Raw genomic sequence first — 24696 nt, 5'->3', positions numbered from 1 at the left:
ACGTGACTTATTTTAATATAGTGTCTGTCTGTCTGTCTGTCTGTTCGCGATGCACGGCCAAAGTTCTCGGTGGATCTTTTTCAAATTTGGACACCGTATTCAGCTACACCCCGAACACAACCTCATCGATGAGATATTTCAACACGTGCTCTCAGCGCGCAGCGCTGTGCGCGCTGAACCGATTTTTTTTTTTGGTGTGTTTTTTGTCGGGATCCACTACCAGGTAACTCTTCGACTTCCTTATCTTCTCCAGTGTTTTCAGCCGCAATTATCTCCCTTCCTCCGTGTGGCGTCAATCCATATTCCCGTTACTACGTTACTATTTTAAGAAGGTCACTGCAGGTTACTATTTTTAGAAGGTCTCCAGTGTTTTGCGCGTTTATCTCCTTTCCTTCGTGCGCCGGCAAAGCCGGCGTACACCCGGCTTTGCCGGGTCCCAGGCGCAGCCTGGTATTCGGCTCTACTTCTTCCCGGCGAAGCCGGTACCCGGCGAAGCGGGTAATCATCTGGTATATATATATATATATCTATATATATATACGACTTGTGTCTGTGTATGTGTCTGTGTGTGAGTTCGCGATGCACGGCCAAAGTTCTCTATGGATCTGCTTCAAATTTGGTGGGCATATTCAGGTAGACCCGGGACAGGACACAACCTGGTCGATATTTCAACACGTGCTCTCAGCGCGCAGCGCTGAACCGATTTTGGTTCCACCTCAGCTACCCGGGCCCCCATACCGACACACCAAAGCCGCTACACCACATCACAACGCCAAAGTTCTCGGTGGATCTTTTTCAAATTTGGACACCGTATTCAGCTACACCCCGGACACAATATCATCGATGAGATATTTCAACACGTGCTCTCAGCGCGCAGCGCTGAACCGATTTTGGTTTTTGTGTTCATTTCACCATTATAAGTAACTCTTCCTTATCTTCTCCAGGTTTTCAGCGTTTACCTCCCTTCCTTCGTATGGTGCACTATAGTATGAGTGGGGCATCTTCGGATATTCCCGGCGTTCTGTTACTATTTTTAGAAGGTCACCGCAGTGTCCAGAACGTAAATTGGACCCGTAAATTATCCTCACTGTAAAAGTGCAAAGGTCGAATCAATTTATAGCCACGCGAAAAATACACTGTCATCTATCTCTCTATATATACGGCTTCTCTGTGTTTGTGTGTGTGTGTGTCTCTCTATGTGGGCAACACCTGGGGATTGTTCAGTTCTGTTTGTGATGTGGTCTGGCGGCTTTTGTGTAATTGTATGTACTGTCCTTCCTTTGAGAAGCCATAACAGTTCAAAAGGGCTTAGAGATAAGCTCTAAATTGCTCAATCCTGTTTGAGTGGAGTTCGCCTCCAAAGGTGATTAACACGGTTACATTCGTCGACAAGGATGGGACTCGATATGGTCAGGAATGGCATTATGGCCACTGAATCATTTTCGTGCTGTTCCCATTCCACGAATCTGGGCGGGACCTAAGCTTGGCGGATCCATTGTTCGGACCCGGCGAAGCCGGCGTACGGCTCTAAGTACTTCTTCCCGGCGAAGCCGGCTACCCGGCGAAGCGGGTATTCATTCTAGTATATATATAAAACATCAGAAATTGTGAAAGAAACAATTGAAAGTCAGCAGAGACTTTCTTCCGAGATTTGTTAAAATCTCTTAGCAGAGATAGAGAGAGAAATAAGTATTCCTTCACAGACAGCCTATTGGGAGCATCAGACCCTCCTCAAGGGGGACCGAGATTTACAGAGCAAAGTCCCCTTGTGGGGGACGTATCGCAAGGTAATCTAGTCCTGAGGAGGACCATTGTATTTGTACCTAGACCAGACACGTGTTTCGACACTATTGTGTCTCCTCAGTGGTCAGGTGGTACTGATGGCGAGAGTTGTCAACCCATGGTATCCAACTAAGAAGCAAACCATTCTCTGAATGGTAGCTTCTGTTGGCATGGGAGACTACCCTCATCTGACAACCCCAAGAGGATATCTGTGAAGGGAAACACTTTGATTTAAGGCCAAAGTGTAGAATTGATATTTATTAAGAAAGAATTTCGAAATTTAGACAAGTTTTAACCAAGAAATATATATACAGCCTGTTCCAAAAGAAACGCAACCAACCTGTTTGCAAAATCAAAGTGCAAAATTTATTTAGCAAATAATATTTCATGAAGTTACATACGTGATGACATAGGGACAACTCAAGTTTCAACTGAGCTGGCAATACAGTAGAAACTGAATAGCAGTGACTTCTTCAGCTGGACTGACGGCAGAATGCCTCGTTTGTCTAAAAATGAAAGAGAGCGTGCTATTGGAATGCTTGCCGCTGGCCAAACGGCCCAAACAGTCAGTCAGGTCATGAATGAAATATGTAACTTCATGAAATATTATTTGCAAAAGAAACGCTGGTGGAGGACACATCCGCTATTAAACGCAGAAAAGACAGCTGCGTCAGAAAAGGGACATAAATTGTGCTCATTGTTTTCCACTTTTATTGTTAAACCTGTTTTGTTCCACATGTTGTGATTTGGAAATGTACCAAAAATGAAATATGTAACTTCATGAAATATTATTTGTGAAATAAATTTTGCACTTTGATTTTGGAAACAGGTTGGTTGCGTTTCTTTTGGAACAGGCTGTATATATATATATAGTCGGGTATTCGGCTCTACTTCTTCCCGGCGAAGCCGTACCCGGCGAAGCGCCGTACATACCCGCTTCGCCGGGAAGAAGAAGACTGAGCCGAATACCCGGCTTCGCACCGTACGAAACACTGGAGAAGATAAGGAAGAGTTACTGGGAATGGATGTACAGAAAAACCAAAATCGGTTCAGCGCTGAGAGCACGCACGTGTTCAAAATTGTCCACGATTGTGTCCGGGGTCTACCTGAATATGCCCACCAAATTTGAAGCAGATCCATCGAGAACTTTGGCCGTGAATCGTGAACACACAGACAGACAGACACACACACACAAGCCGTATATATGCCAGAAGTCAGTTAGTGGAGCACACAACAAAATACGTCCACACTCTTCCGAAGTCCTCTCAGTTCTCTCACACCCTAGCATACACATAATCAAACTTTAGCTAGTCACAAACATCCAATCAAAATCCTAGTAACTATTAGCAACACAACATTCTAAGATAATAAGCCATTCCATTGGTTAAAGACAAGAATAAGGGGGGGGGGGGGGGGGGTAAGGGATTACGACCTTCCAACCACAGCTGACACGCTTCTCCGTATCAAATTCAAAGGAATTCACACCTACTTGAAAACTACTGCTACATGCAGCGGTGACGTCCCCATTCGCCGCTTCCCATCTCGCCGCCAATTATCTTGAGTTTTGCAAGAGAGGCGATTCGCCGCTTCCCACCTCGCCGCCAATACACACACACACACACACACACACACACACACACACACACACACACACACTCACGCACACAATTTATTACAGAACAAAAACAGGTCATGGCTTTGCCAGTTTATGACGTAACATTAATTAAAAATGCGAGTCCAACAGATGACGAGAAATAGCAATTGCCATGCTGTCTCACATACACATACTCAGACGTTATCACTGTTGTTGCTGTTTAAAGGTACGCTCACACACACACACACACACACACACACACACACACACACACACACACACACACACACACACACACACTCACGCACACAATTTATTACAGAACAAAAACAGTTCACGGCTTTGCCAGTTTATGACGTTGCAACACACATATATACACAGACATACTGTGACTGCATTTGCCACAAAAGGTTACATGGGTAACGATAACTAAAATTGTTTTGCACGAGAAACTTCTTCGCATAGGAGACGGTAAACTTCAGGTAAAACTCAGGTAAACGTGTTATTTTGTATAATCTGTTTGTACGAGAAACGTCAAATTTACCGCATGAAATACACGGGGGCGAGATGGCATTGCTTGGGGCGGCGAGATGGCACCCATGACACTGTTTGAAAGCAAGTAGACCGTGAAGTCGGCGACTACAAAGCGGCGGCGAGATGGGAGGCGGCGAGTCGGTACCTCGCCCATGCAGCTAGCCGAGGAATACAGAGACAGACAGGCCGCCATATGACGTAACAACACCTGCAGGCTTCCCGGCTCCCGTCTCTTTCTATGAGAGCGGCTAAAGTTCAAAGGATCAAAGACTAGTCAGAACATGGACACAGACAGCTAAGCGTGCTTAGGATCTACCGGTGACTGGACATGTGCATCTCAACATTTAACTTAGAACAGATAATGGCATTACACAAAACACCATAAAGCGATCGGCAACATGAACTACAAACACTAGACTGGAAAATAACAAAACCTTACTCTATAATTGGTGACTGGTCACCTTGTCATAAATGTAATCAATTTGTACAGTTAAAATGTTTCAGTCAACTAAAGAAATATTACCCACGTAACATGGTTTCCACTGGTACACAGCGCTTGAGAATAAAAACAACATTTGTACAGCATTATTCCTTCTTGTATTCACTATGTGACAGACAGGCAGACAGAAACACACACACACACACACACCAGGGGCGGACGAGGGGGGGGTTTCTGGGGTTTCCGGAACCCCCCCCCCCCCAGCCAAAAAATAAAAATATTTTTGTGTGTTTTTTTGGGTTGAGTTTCAATTTTGTGGGTATTAATCAGTGACAAAATCTGCTGCCTGGAACTGGTAATGATCATCCTCAGAATGCACCAGCTTGCACCATTTTGCATCCTTTTTTTCAAAATTTTCCGGGGGGGCATGCCCCCGGACCCCCCTAGCAAGCTAGGCGCTTCGCGCCGTCGGCTCGGCGCTTCGCGCCTTCACACCCATATCTTCACAATATACTTTTGGAAACCCCCCCCATAAAATGAACTGATCCGCCCCTGCACACCATTCCATAATTATTTAAGTTATATGACCACAATAACAAGCTTTTTAGAAATTTAATTTGCTACATGGTGTCAAGGAAAAAAAAAGAATGTTTTTTTCGAAACAGAGAAACGAAACTTTATGCAATAAAATCAAGGATAACGCAAAGAAACACATAACTATACCGTATCTCTTGTGATCTGTACAAAAGTCTGCACGATCAACAAGTTAGCTGATTTCAGGAAAACGAAGAGTTTGGCTGGTGTATTAAGGATCGCTGATGTCATAAGCATGCTGCACATGCTGTCTTCAATTACTGTAGGTGGGGTTTTTTTCTCCCCAAGATGTTGGGTGCTGATTTCTCTAGAAAGGCATGTCCGTATCTTGGGCACCACTGCAATAAAACTATGCTTCAAAATATAATACTAAGCAGAGAAAGGTCTATGTTTTCAGTAATGAATTTTATAGGCAACCGTAGCACATCAACCACTGTGAACACTTCCACGGAAGAGTCGGAAGTACCTTGACGGCGAAAAAAACAACAACCCACCCCCACACCCCAGCTATCAAACTAATAGCGCTGTCACGTTAAGCAGAGAGCTGTACTTTATCAACCTTCTTAATTGTAGAAGAAAACTATGTTTTACGAAAGTTCTCTGTGTCTCTTTGGTTTTACGTTAACATCTAAAATAGAAGACGGACATTGCGTAAAGACGCATATCTACAAAATGTTGAGACTGCAAATGAACATGCAAGTCAGTGGCCTTTCTCAAGATCATAAGTCTTATCTGCACAGCGCCTAAGATTGCTGTGTTGCACGTGTGATAGCAGGCATCGTCCGCTCCCTGAACTAAAATTGGTGAGTGTAAAATGAGTCGGTGTGCTCTACCCCTAAGAAACATCTGACTTAAAGTTCGCCGTCCTGTCGCGACCCTGTTCGCCCTGCCTTTGAATAATTGTCTCGCTCTGCGTTCGGTGTCCTACCAGTGGAAAATCTTCCTCGAAACCCACAAGCTCTGGCGGAACTGTGGCAGAGGTGGTTATGATTAGACCAACAGGGTTCGGCTCGGCTAAATTGTCAACTGGCGATCGAGTCCTCTGTTTTCGTTTCGGAGATTTTGCCGTGGTGTGGCTGAAGCGGAAATGTCAGTGTTTGGGCGTCCGTGTCCTCGAGGAAAGCAGTCTTCTCGTCCTGAAAGGATACCGTCTTCCTGACGCTGGAGGTGGACCGTGTCCTCTTCAGGATGGAACTCCTGGAGCATGATGAATCCACCCTCACCACCGAAAGAACCAGAACTGGTGTTTGTCCGCCCGATTCCTCCTCCTCTGGTTCTGATGAGCGGCGTCTCATGTGTATATACCTGATGTTTTTGGTCTCTTTACGAAAACGTTCTCCAGTCAAACAGTAGAGGTAGAAGTTGACGGCAGCGTTAGTGTACTCCATCACTTCCAACACAACACAAACAACAGGTGTAAGGCTATGTTCAGGAATCAGGTCTGAACTTACGAGAGCTTCTATAATAAAGCCTGGCCCGAGCAGAACACAAAACACAGCGGATACCCAAATTATCGAACAAGTGATTGACATTTTCCTGAACGACTTGCGATGTCTTTTTAAGTAAGCAGCATCAGGCTCTTCCGTGTCTTCAATGGCCACTCTTCGGCGAAGCGGCACTATTTGGCCTTGAGGAGATTTTACAACAGAGAGCTTTTTGTGCGCGTTCTTCTTACAAACTTGATCGTCTGAAGCTATCAGGTGCAGCATAATCACTACATTTGCACCTACGATGACAATACACGGAAGGAAAAAGATGAGCGCAGAATCGACCCAGAACCAGACCTCGGGCCCTTTATGCCTCAGCTTAATGGCACTGCCAAAGTAGCAATCTTCGAAGTTCATGTCGTCTCTGGAAAGCATGAAAAACGCCATCAAGCCTGAGGAGGCAGCGACCATACTTATGAGCAGCTTAGCTACTGGCTGTGCGTAGGGACTGCCCACGCTGTAGGGCCACAACACCACGGCTGCCCTGTGAGCTGCCAGGCCCGCCAAGAACCAAGAAGAAGCGATGAAAGCCGCGTAATGAACCACTGCGTCGATTTTGCACATCAGGTGGTCCTTCACTTCGAACCTCAGCTTAGTCAGCGACTCGGCCCATCTCGGGAGCATTGAGAAGACGAGAAGCATGGAATCTGACAGAGACAGTGCAGCAAAGTAGTAAGCGAAGGTCAGGAAGTGATGTCGCAGACGGTACATAACGACCAGCGTTATGACGTTGCCAACCATCCCGAACAGAAACACAACTGGGCACACGAGCCACAGAATGAGTTCCTCGGGACTCACATCAGACGTCATTTTTCCTAGATGACGATTAGTGACTGAATGTTGCCAGTAGCACCAGGTCCACTTGGTACTAACACGATCCACATAACTGGGTGACTGGTACTCACATCTTAATAATATGTTCTTTTTCCAGACTTTGAACTTGAAGACAAAACAAATCACCAAAGCTGTTGCTCTGTCGATTTATTTCGCATGACACGATCGTCGTCACGTCAGTTTTGAGTCAGTTGTTAGGGGAAGGGCTCCTAATATGGACCACTTTTTGTTTCATGCTAATAACTAGCTTGTTTTCTTCCGAAGAAGTTTCATTTTGTGTTTGGTAGCCCTTCTCTCTTAAGTGAACCGTTAGGCCTAATTAGAGTGAAATAGCTTTGATAGACATACAGCAAAAATTAAATACAGAAAAAATCACAAATGGTCCATATTAGGCGCCCAGGCTCCTAATATGGACCAGTGAAGCGGTCTTCACGAATGACTGTCAAAAGCCCTCTATACTTCAAAATAACATGATACAACTTATTGTGCATGTCAGACTAATTCAAATATGCTTTAGATTTATCTGTTTCGGGTTGATGAGAGCATTATTTGAAGCACACCAGGAACCTAAAGAAGCATATCAAAAACAGAGTGAAAATAAGTGAAATTATCAACTTCCACAAAAAGAAGACAATTTGATATATTTTTTTGAAAGCTCGAGGGCTAGTTATAGGTTATTTTCAGCAAGCTTCTTAATGAATTAATGAAAATAGCCTTTAGCTTTTATTTTCTTCGATTTGTTGAAGGTGGTCCATATTAGGGGACTCACACATACTTTGAGATTTTGCTATTATTTTTTGTTTGCAGTAGAAACTCAGGGTCAAAACTGCTAAAATGTAACAAATACGGTCTTAGCTGTCATAGCAATTTTTGTGTGATAAAAGCTTTGGCTGTGGACAGAAACGAGTCCGTTTTTGGCGGCAAATTTAGAGTGAACGCTGCCAAAAGTGAAAAAAAGCGAAAAAGCCTAACGGTTTTGAGGTTTGTGTTTCTGCAACTGTTTTGACATGTACAACTTATCCAGAGAGGGTGAATACAGCGAATGAAATTGTTTTTAGCGCTCTAGCGCTGTTAGTTTGTCAGATCAAGAGGTGGTCCATATTAGGAGCCGGTCCATATTAGGAGCCCTTCCCCTACAAGATTATGTCCAATATATCAATCTGTTTGCATGATATTGTCCTGATTTATTCAACGGAACTCTAGGAAGTCAAGCCAACAGTAAAACCTCAATGCCTAAGATGAAGTGGAGCGCCCAACTCAGTATCCAGAGCGCTAGGCATGTCCAAACTCCCACGTCTGGTGGCAACATTCACGTCCGACACACATGCACATCCTTTGCAGTTTAGACCTCCATTATTAAAATCATGATAATCAGGAAGCGCAGGCGCACCTAAAGCGAGAATGAGACAGAGTTGTTGTTGTATTGGATGAATTAGGGGAAAGGCTCCTAATATGGACCGGCTCCTAATATGGACCACCTCCTGTTCTGACAAACTAACGGCGCTAGAGCGCTCAAAACAATTTCATTCGCTTTATTCACCCTCTCTGGATAAGTTGCACATGTCAAAACAGTTGCAGAAACACAAACCTCAAAACCGTTAGGCTTTTTCGCTTTTTTTCACTTTTGACAGCGTTCACTCTAAATTTGCCGCCTAAAACGGACTCGTTTCTGTCCACAGCAAAACTTTCATAACACAAAAATGGCTATATATGACAGCTAAGACAGTACTTGTTACATTTTAACAGTGTGTACCCCGAGTGTCTTCTGCAAACAAAAAGTAATAGCAAAACCTCAAAGTATGTGTGAGTCCCCTCATATGGACCACCTTCAACAAATCGAAGAAAATAAAAACTAAAGGCAATTTTGATTAATTCATTAAGAAGCTTGCTGAAAATAACCTATAACTAGCCCTCGAGATTTCAAAAAAATATAACAAATAGGTAGAGAAGGACTACCAACCACAAAATGAAACTTCTTCGCAAGAAAACAAGCTAGTTATCAGCAATAAACAAAAAGTGGTCCATATTAGGGGCCCTTCCCCTACTCTCATTCCATGATCATAGTCTTTCTTTCAACGGCATTTCTTTGCTGAACGATTTTGCGACGACCAAGACATTTATCTGTAAGGGTGCGACGATGTTTTGAACGACGTTCTCGCAATCAAAAGAGTGTAAATGTCTGCGGAGCGGCGTTGGCTAAGAAAATGAAAAGATCAAACCCCACACTACCTTCCCCAATATTCAGAAACATTCACATCTACGGCCTTCCAGCCGACATTCAAGTCAGTTCAGGACACATCGCAATACCGCCATCACAACGAGTAGGCCCTCAGGAATAGCAGAAGATATAGGGCCTATACATATTTCATTAAAACTGTCATTGTTCCTAATTATGGTATGTAGAAGGAAAAGTCTTCCGAAGATGCGCCGCGAAACGGGACCGTGCGGGGAAGAAAACTCGTTCGGGAAAAAATGTCACAGGAAGAACTGTTGTTCACTCATGAATTGTCGTTGCATGATGACTCACTGGGTGGATGTGGGGAGATAAGTCCGCTGATGTTTCAATTGTTAGAAGTTTTTGCTTCAGAAGACATATTCGCGATTCTGGTCGTCGAAGGTGGGCAGACACCACGAAATTGACGTCACTTGGCATGAGTCACGGTCGTGGTCAGGCGGGGCTGGCCGAAACTACCTCATGAAGGAAATTTTTGACCCGCGTTTTATTTTTCTGTTTCCAGGAATATTGAAACAAAAATCACGTGGGCGGCTGGAAATTCTTCCTTTTTGGTGTGCTTACTTCGATGGCGACGTCGCCTTTGACTCTGAGACACATGGTAGCACAAACCGATTTTGTGCATAGTTTACAAGACGGCGTCATCAGTCTTGAGAGAATCAATGTCTCAATGAATAGGAACACTGAAGAGGTGAGAAGAACAAGAACAAGATAACAAATGTAGCCTACTCACTAGGAACATGGACAATAAAAAAAATAACTGTTTTTTTTAATTGTCTATGTTTCTGGTGAGTACATTTTCAATGTTACTGATCTTGTTCTTGGATTTTTCAATGGTTTCATGGCACCAGGCGTAGACTACAAAGTAAAGATCAGCGATTCCAACAATAGGGCAACTAATAAAACAAAAAACCATGCAGATCCATGCTCGGACAGTTCAGTGTCCGAACCTCCCCCCGTGTACACTACATTGGGTGTGCACGTTAAAGATCCCACGATTGACAAAAGGGTCTTTCCTGGCAAAATTGCTAAGGCACAGTTAATAATTGTCTACCTATACCCGTGTGACTTGGAATAATAGGCCGCGAAAGGTAAATATGCGCCGAAATGGCTGCAATCTACTGGCCGTATAAAATTTCATCTCACACGGCATCACTGCAGAGCGCCTAGAACTGTACCCACGGAATATGCGCGATATAAGACTCATTGATTGATTGATTGATTGAGTTCAGTTCAGTGAGTAAAGATGCAGTTTTCAGCTTGGTTATTTTTTTTCAAGCAACCGTCTTGATACTTGATTGGAAGAACAGCCAAGGCATGTCATGTAGGCCTTATAGGGGAAGGGCTCCTAATATGGACCACTTTTTGTTTCATGCTAATAACTAGCTTGTTTTCTTCTGAAGAAGTTTAATTTTGTGTTTGGTAGCCCTTCTCTCTTAGGTTGACGGTTAGGCCTAATTAGAGTGAAATAGCTTTGATAGACATTCAGCAAAAATTAAATACAGAAAAAAAATCACAAATGGTCCATATTAGGAGCCTGGGTGCCTAATATGGACCAGTGAAGCGGTCTTCACGAATCACTGTAAAAAGCTCCCTATACTTCAAAATAACATGTACAACATATTGTACAAGTCAGATTAATTAAAATATGCTTTAGATTTAGCTGTTTCGGGTTGATGAGAGCATTATTTGAAGCACACCAGGAAATTAAAGAAGCTTATCAAAAATAGAATGAAAATAAGTGAAATTATCAACTTCCACGAAAAGAAGACTTTTTGTTATTTTTTTTTAAATCTCGAGGGCTAGTTATAGGTTATTTCCAGCAAGCTTATTAATGAAAATAGCTTTTAGCTTTTTACATTTAGTCAAGTTTTGACTAAATGTTTTAACATAGAGGGGGAATCGAAACGAGGGTCGTGGTGTATGTGTGTGTGTGCGTGCGTGCGTGCGTGCGTGTGTGTAGAGCGATTCAGACCAAACTACTGGACCGATCTTTATGAAATTTTCCATGAGAGTTCCTGGGATTGATATCCCCGAACGTTTTTTTCGTTTTTTTGATAAATGTCTTTGATGACGTCATATCCGGTTTTTCGTGAAAGTTGAGGCGGCACTGTCACGCTCTCATTTTTCAACCAAATTGGTTGAAATTTTCGTCAAGTAGTCTTCGACGAAGCCCGGACTTCGGTATTGCATTTCAGCTTGGTGGCTTAAAAATTAATTAATGACTTTGGTCATTAAAAATCGAAAAATTGTAAAAAAAATATTTTTTTTATAAAACGATTCAAATTTACGATCATCTTATTCTCCATCATTTTTTGATTCCAAAAACATATAAATATGTTATATTTAGATTAAAAACAAGCTCTGAAAATTAAAAATATAAAAATTATTATCAAAATTAAATTGTTGAAATCAATTTAAAAACACTTTCATCTTATTCCTTGTCGGTTCCTGATTCCAAAAACATATAGATATGATATGTTTCGATAAAAAACACGCTCAGGAAGTTAAAACGAAGAGAGGTACAGAAAAGCGTGCTAACCTTCTCAGCACAACTACTAAACCGCTCTTCTTGTCAATTTCACTGCCTTTGCCATGAGCGGTGGACTGACGATGCTACGAGTATACGGTCTTGCTGAAAAATTGCATTGCGTTCCGTTTCATTCTGTGAGTTCGACAGCTACTTGACTAAATGTTGTATTTTCGCCTTACGCGACTTGTTTTTTCTTCGATTTGTTGAAGGTGGTCCATATTAGGGGACTCGCACATACTTTGAGATTTTGCTATTATTTTCTGTTTGCAGTAGAAACTTGGGGTCAAAGCTGCTAAAATGTAACAAATACGGTCTAAGCTGTCATATATAGCAATTTTTGTGTGATAAAAGCTTTGGCTGTGGACAGAAACGAGTCCGTTTTTGGCAGCAAATTTAGAGTGAACGCTGCCAAAAGTGAAAAAAAAAGAAAAAGCTTAACGGTTTTGAGATTTGTGTTTCTGCAACTGTTTTGACATGTGCAAGTTATCCAGAGAGGGTGAATACAGCGAATAACACTTTTTTTTAGCGCTCTAGCGCCGTTAGTTTGTCAGAACAGGAGGTGGTCCATATTAGGAGCCGGCCCATATTAGGAGCCCTTCCCCTACTAGTGCTGAGTGATGCTTCTCTTTGGGATGATTGGTGTTCTTGATTGGCATCTACCGTCTCCGGCGTCACTTAAAGGCCCTTTGCTTACTACTGTACTTTGCTGCTCCAACTGTCTTCCTACTGATCCTCTTCTCTGTGCTCCCGCGATGGGCCAAGTCGCTGGCAGAGTTACGGTTGGAGTGGAGTCATGTGTAAAACGGACGGATGGATCCATTACGTTTTCACCCAAAACTCAACACCACTGTGACCTTGAAATATTTACCGAAACAGGGCCGGACCAAATGAGTTGTAAGGGGGGGGGGTTCCTCCTTTTTTGGGGGGGCAAATCAGCGAAGTGGCGAAGCCACAAGCGTGCGCCTGCAAAGCAGGCGCGCGAACTAGGGGGGTCTGGGGGCATGCTCCCCCGGAACATTTTTGAAAAACGGTTAAAATCTGTGCAATCTGGTGCATTCTGGGCCTTGTTTTGAGGGTTAAGAGCAGCATTGTGGGGGGGGGGGGGGGGGTACCTTTTTCTCATCGGATTTCACATTGAATAAAATTTGTTAGAGACACACACAAAATTTATTTTTAAAAAAAACACACACACTCAAAGCAAGGTACATGCTTTTTCCAGGGGGGGGGGGGGGGGGGGTTCCGGAACCCCTGGAACCCCCCCCCTGGGTCCGGCCCTGCGAAAATCACCAGACCAGATGATGATCATCCACTGAGACCATCATCGTGAGCAGAGGTCATCAAATCGTTGAAGCGTGCAAAGTTGAAACTTTCTAACTTAAAAAAAAAGAAAAAAAAAGATTATTTTTAAATTGTTTACCCGAATTTTAAGGTGGCCCAACCAGTTGCAACCTTGAAACTTGAGGAGGGTCAACCAGGCCAGAGTTATGTTTGGAAGCCATCAAACAATGCGAGTTTGTGCCTTTCAAAGCTTTTTAATGTACAATGCATTTTGAAAAACACCACGAGACTGCTGGTTAGTCGTGAATAGTGCTATATAAGAACACTTTCTCATTATTGTTATGTATTATTTTTCCCCGACCGAATTTACTGGGATTATCTAGTACATACACCTAAAATCATAAGATTCACTGATATTGATTTGTGGTGACATGTGTTAACCTATAATGTGTACCCACTGTGTGTGTGTGTATGTGTATGTGTGTGTGTGTAGTCAATCATCAATGCCAAGGTGGTTTTCAATTGCAGATGCAAACATACACATCCAACTCAAAGAAAACTATTTCTCTTATTGCAAATTTTACTCAAAAAGAATATCATGATTATAAAGATGTTCATGAAATGTTCCAGGAGAAGTGCATGATCACAGTATCAGTCTCAACTCTTATACAACACTATGTTAATGTATGCACAGTGCAAAACATTGCCATACACAGCTACTCCTCATGTAAAATGACTTCACCCACACGGACAGACACGCACATTCTGATCTTTAACTAGCAATAACGACACTGCTAAACATTACATAACGCAAAACAGCCAACACACATTTTGTCGATTTAGAGTTTGAATAGCATAGTATAATTTAGTATTACATGAGAGAATGATGATTTCGATTAGAAGTAATATTCCTAGAAAAAAAAAGCAATCAACCAATATACACAAGTGTACATACACACTCACACACACGTATACATACATATCAAATGACCTAAATACAATCTCAGAACGTATTGACAATGAAACGTTGGACTTACTGAAACTGTGAAAGCAAGCATCAAAGAGAAACAAACCAACATGAATATTTACTATATATATATACATGTACAGTAAAGACAACTGTACACACACACACACACACACACACACACACATAAATATTATGTACACACATCCTCACGCACATACACAAACATGCAATGTATTTCTCCTAAGCACCTGAGAACCAGAGGAACAGTTCACCACATTTCTTCCCCACCAACTCTCATTCCTCCAAATAAAAAGGAAAGCACTGTCTGTGCTTACCACATTTGTAGTCAGTTGCTAAAGTTTTATGATTATCTCTCACAAATGACCAGCTTTAATCATAAAAATTGTCTTATTAAAAGTCAAAGACCTGAACACAGCTTCAATACATGATGTCTTTCTTTTTCTTTCTTTATTTGGTGTTTAACGTCGTTTTCAACCACGAAGGTTATATCGCGACGGGGAAAGGGGGGGAAATGGGATAGAGCCACTTGTCAATTGGTTCTTGTTCACAAAAGCACTAATCAAAAATTTGCTCCAGGGGCTTGCAACGTAGTACAATATATTACCTTGCTGGAAGAATGCAAGTTTCCAGTACAAAGGACTTAACATTTCTTACATACTGCTTGACTAAAATCTTTACAAAAATTGACTATATTCTATACCAGAAACACTTAACAAGGGTAAAAGGAGAAACAGAATCCGTTAGTCGCCTCTTACAACATGCTGGGGAGCATCGGGTAAATTCTTCCCCCTAACCCGCAGGGGGTAATACATGATGTCATTAACTTTCTTCTTTGTAAGTTGTAATTATTACTCTCCAACCTGATGTCAAAAGATGATGTTCGGAAAAAAAACACCTCTGTCAGGTTTGTATGGGTTGTGAAAGAGTGAAAGAGTGTTTTATTGAGTCAAACTTTCTCAAGTGACATTATAGGCTAGTCACTAGCGAGGGGAGTGTCTGAAACACAAGGCGCATGTGTGAAAAGCTTGCCTCAATAAAAGCAAGAGAATTCGAAAATTTTATAAGTACATTTTCATTTGATTAATATACTTACCCGAATCACATATAGCATTGACGCAGTCTAGGATGCTAAGGTCTGAAAAGGCTACCCGTCTTAAGGCAGGTCAAATGGAGACAGGGACATTACTCTTCATACACAAAGGGAAGCCACTGAGTTGTGTCGCCATTTTTTCCTGGCAGGCTGGGAATTCGAACACATCGAACAGGGAACGCAGAAGAAGAAGAAGAAGAAGAACACGTCGAACATTCGAATGACGTGAATAGAACAAACGTCACATTTTTCAGGCAGCGTAAGTGAATGACGTCAGAAAATGACGACACCGCCAGAAATAAAAACAATGCGACACGCCTCCCAACCACGAGGTCAAAAACACGTGGGCATCTAATGAAATCGGTACAAAGCCGTTCTCTTTGCCAGTGACTTCGTAATAATCACCAAAGCTAACATTGAAGCTCCGGTAGCAGGTAAGAGAGTGTCTCCCAACCCGTGATGCTCACAGCGTGATTGCATCAGAATACCACATGTTAAAACCGGTGTTTGAACTAGAATAACAGCCAGTAGTATTAAGAACAAGTGTCTTGTGTATGCAGCCCTCTTTCTACTGTACGCTGGCAGCAGATAATACAATAATTGAAGTCCTTCGAGGCATAAGGGGCCCATAAGGCGAAAAATTGCTTTAATTCCACCCTCAAAAAGTCCCAGCCTTCAAACCGTAACAAATAACAGTACGCACTATTAAGCAAAATTATAAACCAAGCCTTGATTATTAATTTTTATTATTACACTTGTATCAAACAAGTGACCTCCACCTTTTGATTGGCGTTTTTATTACATTTGAATCGGACTTGTGGCCTTTCAAAGTTGCGGTGACCTTTGACTTTCAACAGAGGTCATATGTAACAGTGGTTTTTAAAAACATAATTTAGTTGGCTCATATATCTGAGACAAATGATCGGACAACAGCCCTTTACATTATCGTGACACATATTTTTCTGAGGCACACTGGACAGTAATAGTGCAAAGGGTGGGGTTAATCAAGGGAGTGAACCCCCCCTAAAAACACCACCAACCTGTCGTTTTTTTGGGTTTTTTTAATGCCGTTTTGATCGCTCTTGCGTTTACAACCCATCTCATCAAATCGTAATTTATTTCCAGGCTACCAGCAATAAAATACCTCAACATGAGGAACAAATTTAAAATAAACTCTGGCAAAAGACGTGACGTCACAAAGTTTGAGTATGCGCAACATTTTTGTTTACCAGTGCACTTCGTTACCTGCCCATTGCTGCTTTTGGTGATATTTTTTAAATGACTATTCCTATGCAGATGTTTGTGTAATTGGCCGTTTTCAAAACATACCCATTTTTCGATTTTTCGGTCAAAAATTCAAAACGGGCACTGTCTTCCGAGACTCATAGCTCCGAAACGAACCCACTACCCTATATTTTTTTTATGCTGAATGCATAGCAGACAGATCGAACTTTAAAAATAACCAACTTTTGGGAGAAACCAATTTATATTTAACGGGTCCAGTGAACTACCTTAAACAATTTTAAAGGGAAGCAACCCCACCACAAAAAGTGTAAACGTAGCCATGGTAATGACCCCACACCCAGGGAGTTACCTCCCATTGGTGTGTCCTACGTCACTACCGCTACTCAACACGTGGTCAATATCATACGGCTTTAAAGAAAACTAAAAAAACCATAAGCGGGGTTGGCGGGAGGGAATTCACTATGTGATTCGGGTAAGTATATTAATCAAATGAAAATTTACTTATAACATTTTTGAATACTCTTGCTTTTATTTAGGCAAGCTTTTCACAGCAGATAGCTTCAACAAGGCGGTGGGAAAGAAAAATCTAACTCACTCTAAAAATCCCTGCCAGAAACTGGCCCGCTGCCAACAAGTCAGGAAGGGCCCAGTGGGAAAGAAAAATCTAACTCACTCTAAAACCCTTGCCAGGAACTGGACCACTGCCAACAAGACAGGAAAGGAACCGAGAACCATCCTGATTGACAGCCGCGATGTCTCTCAGGCAAAAGTTGCGAAAGACAACTTCAGAGAGCCAGTAAGCTGTGCCCAGCACTTCTTCCAATCTCCTGAACCGTAAAACGGCCCGGGAAGAGACCCAAGCCTTGGATTAATAAACCCGAGCAGAGTCGAGGGAAAGACAAGCTGCCCCCCCCCCCCCCCCCCCCCTTAGTAAAGGAAGGGAATGCCAATGCCCTGGAACGATCCGTGCGTAAGGTTGTCCACTCAGTGCTGAGAAGGACGAACCCTCGAGGAGACCGTAAGACAATCATGCCAAAGTATGCAAACCTTGGGATGGAGTGAAGCCCGAAAGGCCTGTGAGATAGAAGTCAGCTCAAGAGAAGAGTGACCGATCTCCACCAATGAGAGAGAGAGAGACACCTGAGTACAAGGTACCAGAGTCCAACTCGAAGAAAATCTAAAAAAAAGAGGTGGTCGCCAGTTATCCTCTACCAGTCCATGCGAACGCAGAGAGAGAGGTAGTACGAGGAAGCAGCGACTTACGATTGTGCGTAAGCCACCGGAAGAGCGGAATCACAGTGGTCAAAGCCTGGTGTGACTGGTGACCATAAACAAATTGGCTAAAACTTAAAGCCAGAGTGTCTGCAGTACAGTCTGCTTGTGGGTAATTGAATGTGGATCAAAAACCCAAAACAGAAAACAAGACTGGTAAGCATAAACGGAAAACCGTGAAGCCGGCAAGCCATAAGACTCCCGAGACAAGTGTTCTCAGGGAAAAACCAGAAGTTAACTTCGCGGCCAAATCAAGAGCCTTCCTGAGTTTTGCCGAAAAACCAGAACGCGTCTGTCTACCTCTGAAAGACTGAGAGTCAGACACGGAGATCAACGGGCAAACGCCGTAGTCATAGTTGCCTGTGGTAGAAGGGTGACTGTAAAAGGAAACCCAACCCAACGGAAGTCGTCCTGACTCCACCTCATGCTAGGATGAGGGTGAAGAGAGGAAGAGACAAAATCCGAAGTCACAGGAACCGAAAAAGCCATAGTCGCACCACGACAGGCAGGAGACTATTGCACAGGCTAAGGCTGAGAGCCGTGATGCCCGTAGGACAGCCATTGTACCGAAGTACCCACAGCACGCAGGTAAACGTAAGAAACGGAAGTTTCGGCTGCCAAATAAGATGCTGGGCTATAAGCCCACAGCAAAGAAACCGGAACATTAGCTAACCCTCTGCCAGAAGGAGAGGAGTAGCCAAAACCTGAGAGAGGTGATAAGCCACAAAGAATGACTCCTCAAACATCCATTGCCAAAGACAATGCCCCCTCAGGAAAATCTGAATGTTACTTCCGAGGCCAACTCAAGCGCACCTTAAGTTTGGACGAAACACCAGAACGCGTCTGATCGCTAGAGAAAGACAGAGTCAGACTCGGCGAAAGACAAACAAGGACCATAGTCCAGATGCTTGTGGCAAAAAGTGAGAAAACGGGGTAACCTGAAGACAGAAACCCCACCCAAACGGAAATCGTCTTATCTCATCTCCTGCATAAGATGAGAATAAAGGAAAGAATTGACGAAGTTCGAAGCCACAAGAACAGAGAAAGCAACAACCACCACCGCCGACAGGTGGAATGGCTGTTGCACCACCCGAGGCTAAAAAACCTGGATGCCCTAAGGTCAGCCGTTGTTCCAAAAACCCTATGAAACGTCTGTGAGAGAAACAACCTCTCCGGTTAAACCGGAAGTGCGACAGAAGCAGCAGCCCGTGGCTGAAACGACTGTTACGCTGACTGAGGACGGAAGCCAGTATACCCGAAGGCCAGCGCTAGATCCGACCGGAAGAGACCTCAGCGGGTGCTCGAGCTGATGGACCTAGATCGCTGTGTAAATATCGGACTGATGCATAAGAAAATATGCACTCATTAGATCAACGGGAGTCGCCCGACCTCACCACTCCCACAATCCATTGGCCGTGTACAGACACCATCCAAATGAAAAAGTGTAGGGAGGAGACCCCCCCCCCATCACCAAAGTGGAGGGCGGAGGGAGGGGGGGGGTGAGATCGGGGGCACTTCCTTGGGGGGAGAGGCTTGCTGCTAGAGCTGCCCCTGCCCGACACTGATCTATTTCTCGAAACTCGAGAATCAGGCAGAGACTGCCAATTGGCTGCCGGCTTAGCTTGGCCAGAGGCCTGAGCAGGCTTCTCCTGATAAGGCTAGCTCTGCTTCAACCCTTGTAGAGAGAAGTCGGAGACCTGCTGATCTCTAATCGACTGGATCTCCTTTCTTCTGGCATTAAACACCAATGTTCAAAAGGAGATCCCTCTACCCCGGGCAAAGCTCAAGTGTCTCTTAGTCTGCTCAGTGAACTGAGAATGCGAGAGACTCAAGTCCCTCCGACACATGACTGTATGAGCGAAGTGAAGGGAGGACAGCCTCATATGCTCTTAGCTCACCCTAGCAAGGGCTGACCAAAAGAGTGGAGATGTCATCAACCTCCTGATCCGCACAAGGTGTGAAAGGATTCAGTGACTCAGTGAGAGAGCGCTCTAATGATCATCTCCGAGAAAGAGGCAAGTTCCAAAAGCTGAAGTCCAATTTCCTCCGACGCGACAAAGGTGTGGTATGGGAACACAACACCCAAGTGCCTCTAAACTGCTTTGCCAGCAGAGGAAGAAGTTCCAGCGTCCCCAGTAAAGGCGTACGCGGAAGATCAAAGAACGACAACAAGTTCCAACCCGGCTTCGGAAAGGTGAACTTCATAAGCAAGAAGGAACAAAAGTTGAAGCCTGAGTAGCCGAAGCCAGGCAAGGCTGAGCGTGTTCCGGAACTGAACCGTGATGAACGAGCAGCAGAACCGGAACACTGGGGATACCACTTCCAGGAGGAGATGGTCTAGCCAAAACCTGCAAAGAGTGGTACACCACCAAAGGTGACTCTCGAACCAGAAGTAGGAAACCTCCTTCCTTCGCGGAACGGAAGTCCGACATCGACGACGGAGCAACCAAAGAGGAAGCCGCCAAAGCCGATGCACCCTCCGGGAAATATCTGGAAAAAACCTGCGTCGCAGCTTTGAGAGCATCCAAGAGCTTCGACGGAAATCCAGAACGTGTCTGATCGTAACAACTTCCACAGCCGACAAAACAATACGGAATCCAGACGCCGTGATGCTACCTTTTTCACCTTCGGCGTTTGGAGATCGGCAGCCAATCAAAACAACCCGCAAACCGCCATCGGTGAATAATTAGACCTAGGCGATAATCGTCGGAGATCGACAGCCAATCAAACGCGACCCATGATACTGCTATGGGTTCACGCGAGTGCTGGGGTGCGAATGCACTGACTTCAGACGCAGACAGCTTCAGCTGAACGGTTCATACCCCCCCCCCCCCCCTTTTTTTTCTCAACGAATTTGCGTCGATCTCAAGAATGGTCTGTGAGCTAAGGAAAATATCGGAATTCCGATAAAATTCGGACCAGTCCCATGTCTGACTTTAATCGAAAATTGTACCTGTATTCTCTGATTAGGTTAACAGTGGCATTATATATATCCTTCTAAACTTTCGCAAAGCATTGCACACATGGATTAGCTACATCAGTACATGTATTAAAATAACATTTCTTCCAGTGCACAATAATACATGTACAAGGTTTCACATCCATGGCTGTAGCTCTGTGGGATCTTACAACACCTTTCTGTTCAACAGCAGAGGATGTGGGTGCATCAAACTTTAAAAGAATGAAGCGATCACTTTCCCCCTGCACACTGGAACTGATTTCTTCATGTCTTGATTTCTTTGACAGATGGGAGCATACACCGAAGACTTTTCATCCTGAACTTCAGCTCTGAGCACTCGCAATTAGACACCAAACTGGCAGGAATGTTGACAAAGTCATATGTAGAGACTGCCGTCCTGAGGTCCAACATAACCAACAGCTATTAGAATCACATCCACAATGGTCCACACACCCAGTCCTCCAAAACTGAACAGTTTGCCGATCCCTTCCCTCCACAGTCCCAGGTAAAAACGATCCACACCAAAGCCTCCTAGTGTTATACTGCAGAGAGAAAGCAAAACAAATGAGCGTGAAGTTCAATGGCAGAAACTGTCCGACACTAACGTATGACCCCCCAACAAAAATCACAACACAAATCAGTCACTGTCACTGTCAAGACACCCATGAAACATTCAAACAGTGTCTCTCAAACAAGCACACTTATTTCAAATAATTTCTTTGATTATAAATATACTGATGTGATTTTTATGTACCCTTTTGTCTTCTTTATCTTGTTTAAAAAAAATGTCATCTATACCTTTTTTTGTGTGTGTGTGTGTGTGTGTGAGTGTGTTTATATTTGTTCTTGTTGTGGGTTTTGTGTGTGCATTTATGAGTGTATGTTTGTTTGTTGTTATTTTTATTTTTTTTGGTGTGTGGTTAATTTCTTCTTCTCTTCTTTATTGTGGTCTTTCTAACTTTCTCCGCATCATTTTGATTCTATTTTTATATTGTGGTTGCAGTTAGCATTTTTCCTCTTCTATTATTTCTTTCCATTTGAAAATCAAAAAACAAAGAAACTGCCAACATTCCAAAATTTCCATTTGTAGGCTTCTTTCGTGAAAAGCCATAAAAAAACATTAAACCCACATAAAAGGCAGTGATCAATGTAGGAAGAGACACTTTCCAGAATGAAGTGAACGCATCCGATGTTACTGCAACCTTAGTAAGTATGATTTGTTTACCTCAAAATAAGTGCTGTTGACCATTTGTATCCTCTTGACCAGTTACAAGGCTGCTGCTTGTAGAAACACCGCCTACCTAAAAACATAATCACATTGCATTAAATTTGCTTCAAGAACAGGTCAGTTTTCATGACACACACACACATACACCTGTTAAAAATTTTTTCAAAGAAGTGGTGAATAATGACATGCATAAAAATACTTTTGAGTCCGTGCACTAATCTGTAGTACTGAATAAAACGCTGCTTTTAAGTTAGTGCACTTACGTACCTCACGGCTGATGCAGGCTCTGTAGTATTTTTTCGGTCATACTTTTTTTCTTTTTTTTCAATAACTCGCGCACACACACACACAATCATAAATAAACACACACACACACACACACACACACACCACATCGCATTTCAGAACAAAATTCTGAACTGAACACTTACCAAGGCAATATTCTGCTCCATTAGCCTTGCACACAGCCGTGTAAAAAGGTAAGGCAGGGTAATAACTGCGTGGTTTCAACAGTGAACATGATGTTGACTCATTGCAAGAATACTGCCACCGCTCCAGTTGATAACAGTATCGACACTGGTATTCACGGGTGAAATTTTGATCGCCCTGCAACATAAATGTGGTAAATGTCTATTTTTGTTATCACACATGACGGGCGCAGTGGCGTAGTGGATGACATCGGCCGCCTAATCGGAAGGTCGTGATTTGAAATCCCAGCCGCTGCTGTCTAGTGGGTTCAGGGGAGATTTTTCCGATCTCCCAGGTCAACTTATGTACAGACCTGCTAGTGCCTTATTCCCCTTCGTGTGTACACGCAAGCACAAGACCAAGTGGGCACGAAAAAGATCCTGTAATCCATGCCAGAGTTTGGTGGGTTATAGAAACAAAAAAATACCCAGCATGCTTCATCCGAAAGCGGCATATATGGCTTCCTAAATGGCAAGGTAAAAACGGTCATACGCGTAAAAATCCACTCATGCAAAAACACGTGTGTACGTGGGAGATACAGCCCATGAACCCAGAAGAAGAAGTTATCACACATAAAAAAGAAAGCTTACTCAACTGTGTGTATTCTGTTGCTGTGTGTATAATAATGAGTCTGAAGACAAATGTCTATTTTGTAATCCACATTACACATTTACAGAGAATAAAGATGAATCATAGTGTACTGCAAGAGCAAGTACCTAACCTATATGTATGCTTATATCATGAATGTTTCTCATTTTTATGTAAAAAGTAGGGGTTGCAACTTATAAAGCAATTAATGAACAAACCTCTTTTTGTCCCCTTATATGAAGCAAAGGTTTGGGAACTTAGCAGATACAAATCAGCCTATAATTCTTCCCCAAATTTGTCTGCATCAAAACTCCAATCAAATCAAACAGCTTCTCCTCCCTGAGTCCAAGGTATCAAAAATATCATTATCATCAAGGATTTAAAAATTGAAAATTATGCAACTCACAGTGCAATTGACTTGTGGACGTGGCTTGCAATTTGCAGTGCCCTTATTCGATCCATAATTGCATTTCTCATTTAAGTCACACTGCAGGCAGTCGGCATCCAAATCCTCACAGGGTACTCCCACTGGGCACACATCCACTGACTTGTAGCAGTCCTCTCCTGTGTTGTCCCCCTTGCTTAAATTGTTTAACATGCCACTACTGGTGCCACGGAGAGAGTCATCAGTTGAATGTTCACTTTGCATCGGGTCATTGTTCATAGTTGGGTCCTTTTCTGAAATTCATGAAAATGCTTAATCAGTCAATGACATAAAACAATAACTATACAAACAGACGCAAGACAGTCTTCAGAGAAATCCATCCAAAATGAAAGTGCAGGTGTCAAAAAGCAGATGTCACAATGATGTTTCAGTTTCTAATGTACATGTACATGAATTCCAAGAAAAGGAAATTCGCGAACTCAGTTTGTTCCAGTAATTTACTTACATCAACAGTGGAAACTGAGATACATGTCTTGGTTTAAGTCAGTTTTGTTTCTCATTAAGACTATTAAGTATAAGGTATCGATCTTTAGTTGACTTAATTATCACGGCCATAGACTGATAGAGGGATACAGAATAAGAAGTGATTTCAACGTCATAGAAACTTTAACAAGAAGGGGTGTGAGAGGATATGTGACACTGAAGTCATAAACTGAGCAGCAGTTTTTCAGTGAGTTGCAGAACGTTTTTAATGATTTTTGTTGTTTTGAAACAGCTTCTTTGACGAGTAAAGAAATTTAACACAATTATACGCCACCAAAGAATGGGACAACTTATGGGCCACGAGGCCTAGGCGATAACGCCAGTCCCAAACTACTACTATTTCTTCCGAATGTAAGGACCGTGTGTTTTCTTCAACACTTTTGAAGAATCTCGCTCTTGATTTTATTTTTCTTGTCACAATACACACATATACTCACTGTGTTCACCCCCATCCGAAGAAGCAAGAATAACCACACTTGCTGACAGCAAAAGCAGCCACTTCATCTTCGGTAGGACAGAGAATACGCTTCAAGAAATCTACGCATTCTGAGTTGGAGGCTTTTGCTTCCGATAGTTTTGCAATGGTCACTATTGTGTCTTCAAATCAAAAGAGTTGAGA

At 43.0% G+C, this 24696-nt stretch overlaps 2 protein-coding genes across 2 annotated transcripts; both read right to left on the bottom strand.

Annotated features, from left to right (window-relative positions):
- Window positions 1-5965: 5965 nt before the first annotated feature.
- Window positions 5966-7240, bottom strand: LOC138950363 (growth hormone secretagogue receptor type 1-like). The gene is made up of 2 exons (XM_070322133.1): window positions 6619-7240; window positions 5966-6333 (listed from the first exon to the last, which is right to left on the bottom strand). The coding sequence occupies exons 1-2, from the start codon at window positions 7238-7240 to the stop codon at window positions 5966-5968; spliced, it is 990 nt and encodes a 329-aa protein (XP_070178234.1).
- A 6630-nt stretch (window positions 7241-13870) lies between these two features.
- On the bottom strand, window positions 13871-24677 carry LOC138981698 (TM2 domain-containing protein 3-like). The gene is made up of 6 exons (XM_070354722.1): window positions 24515-24677; window positions 23556-23827; window positions 22525-22699; window positions 22091-22166; window positions 16901-21407; window positions 13871-15451 (listed from the first exon to the last, which is right to left on the bottom strand). Exons 1-5 carry the CDS (start codon window positions 24579-24581, stop codon window positions 21242-21244), a joined length of 756 nt encoding a protein of 251 aa, XP_070210823.1. The 5' UTR covers window positions 24582-24677; the 3' UTR covers window positions 13871-15451; window positions 16901-21241.
- Window positions 24678-24696: the final 19 nt, after the last annotated feature.

Source organism: Littorina saxatilis, linkage group LG1 (assembly GCF_037325665.1).
Source record: "Littorina saxatilis isolate snail1 linkage group LG1, US_GU_Lsax_2.0, whole genome shotgun sequence".
Lineage (NCBI taxonomy): Eukaryota > Metazoa > Mollusca > Gastropoda > Littorinimorpha > Littorinidae > Littorina > Littorina saxatilis.
This window is presented reverse-complemented; position numbering and strand designations above follow the sequence as displayed.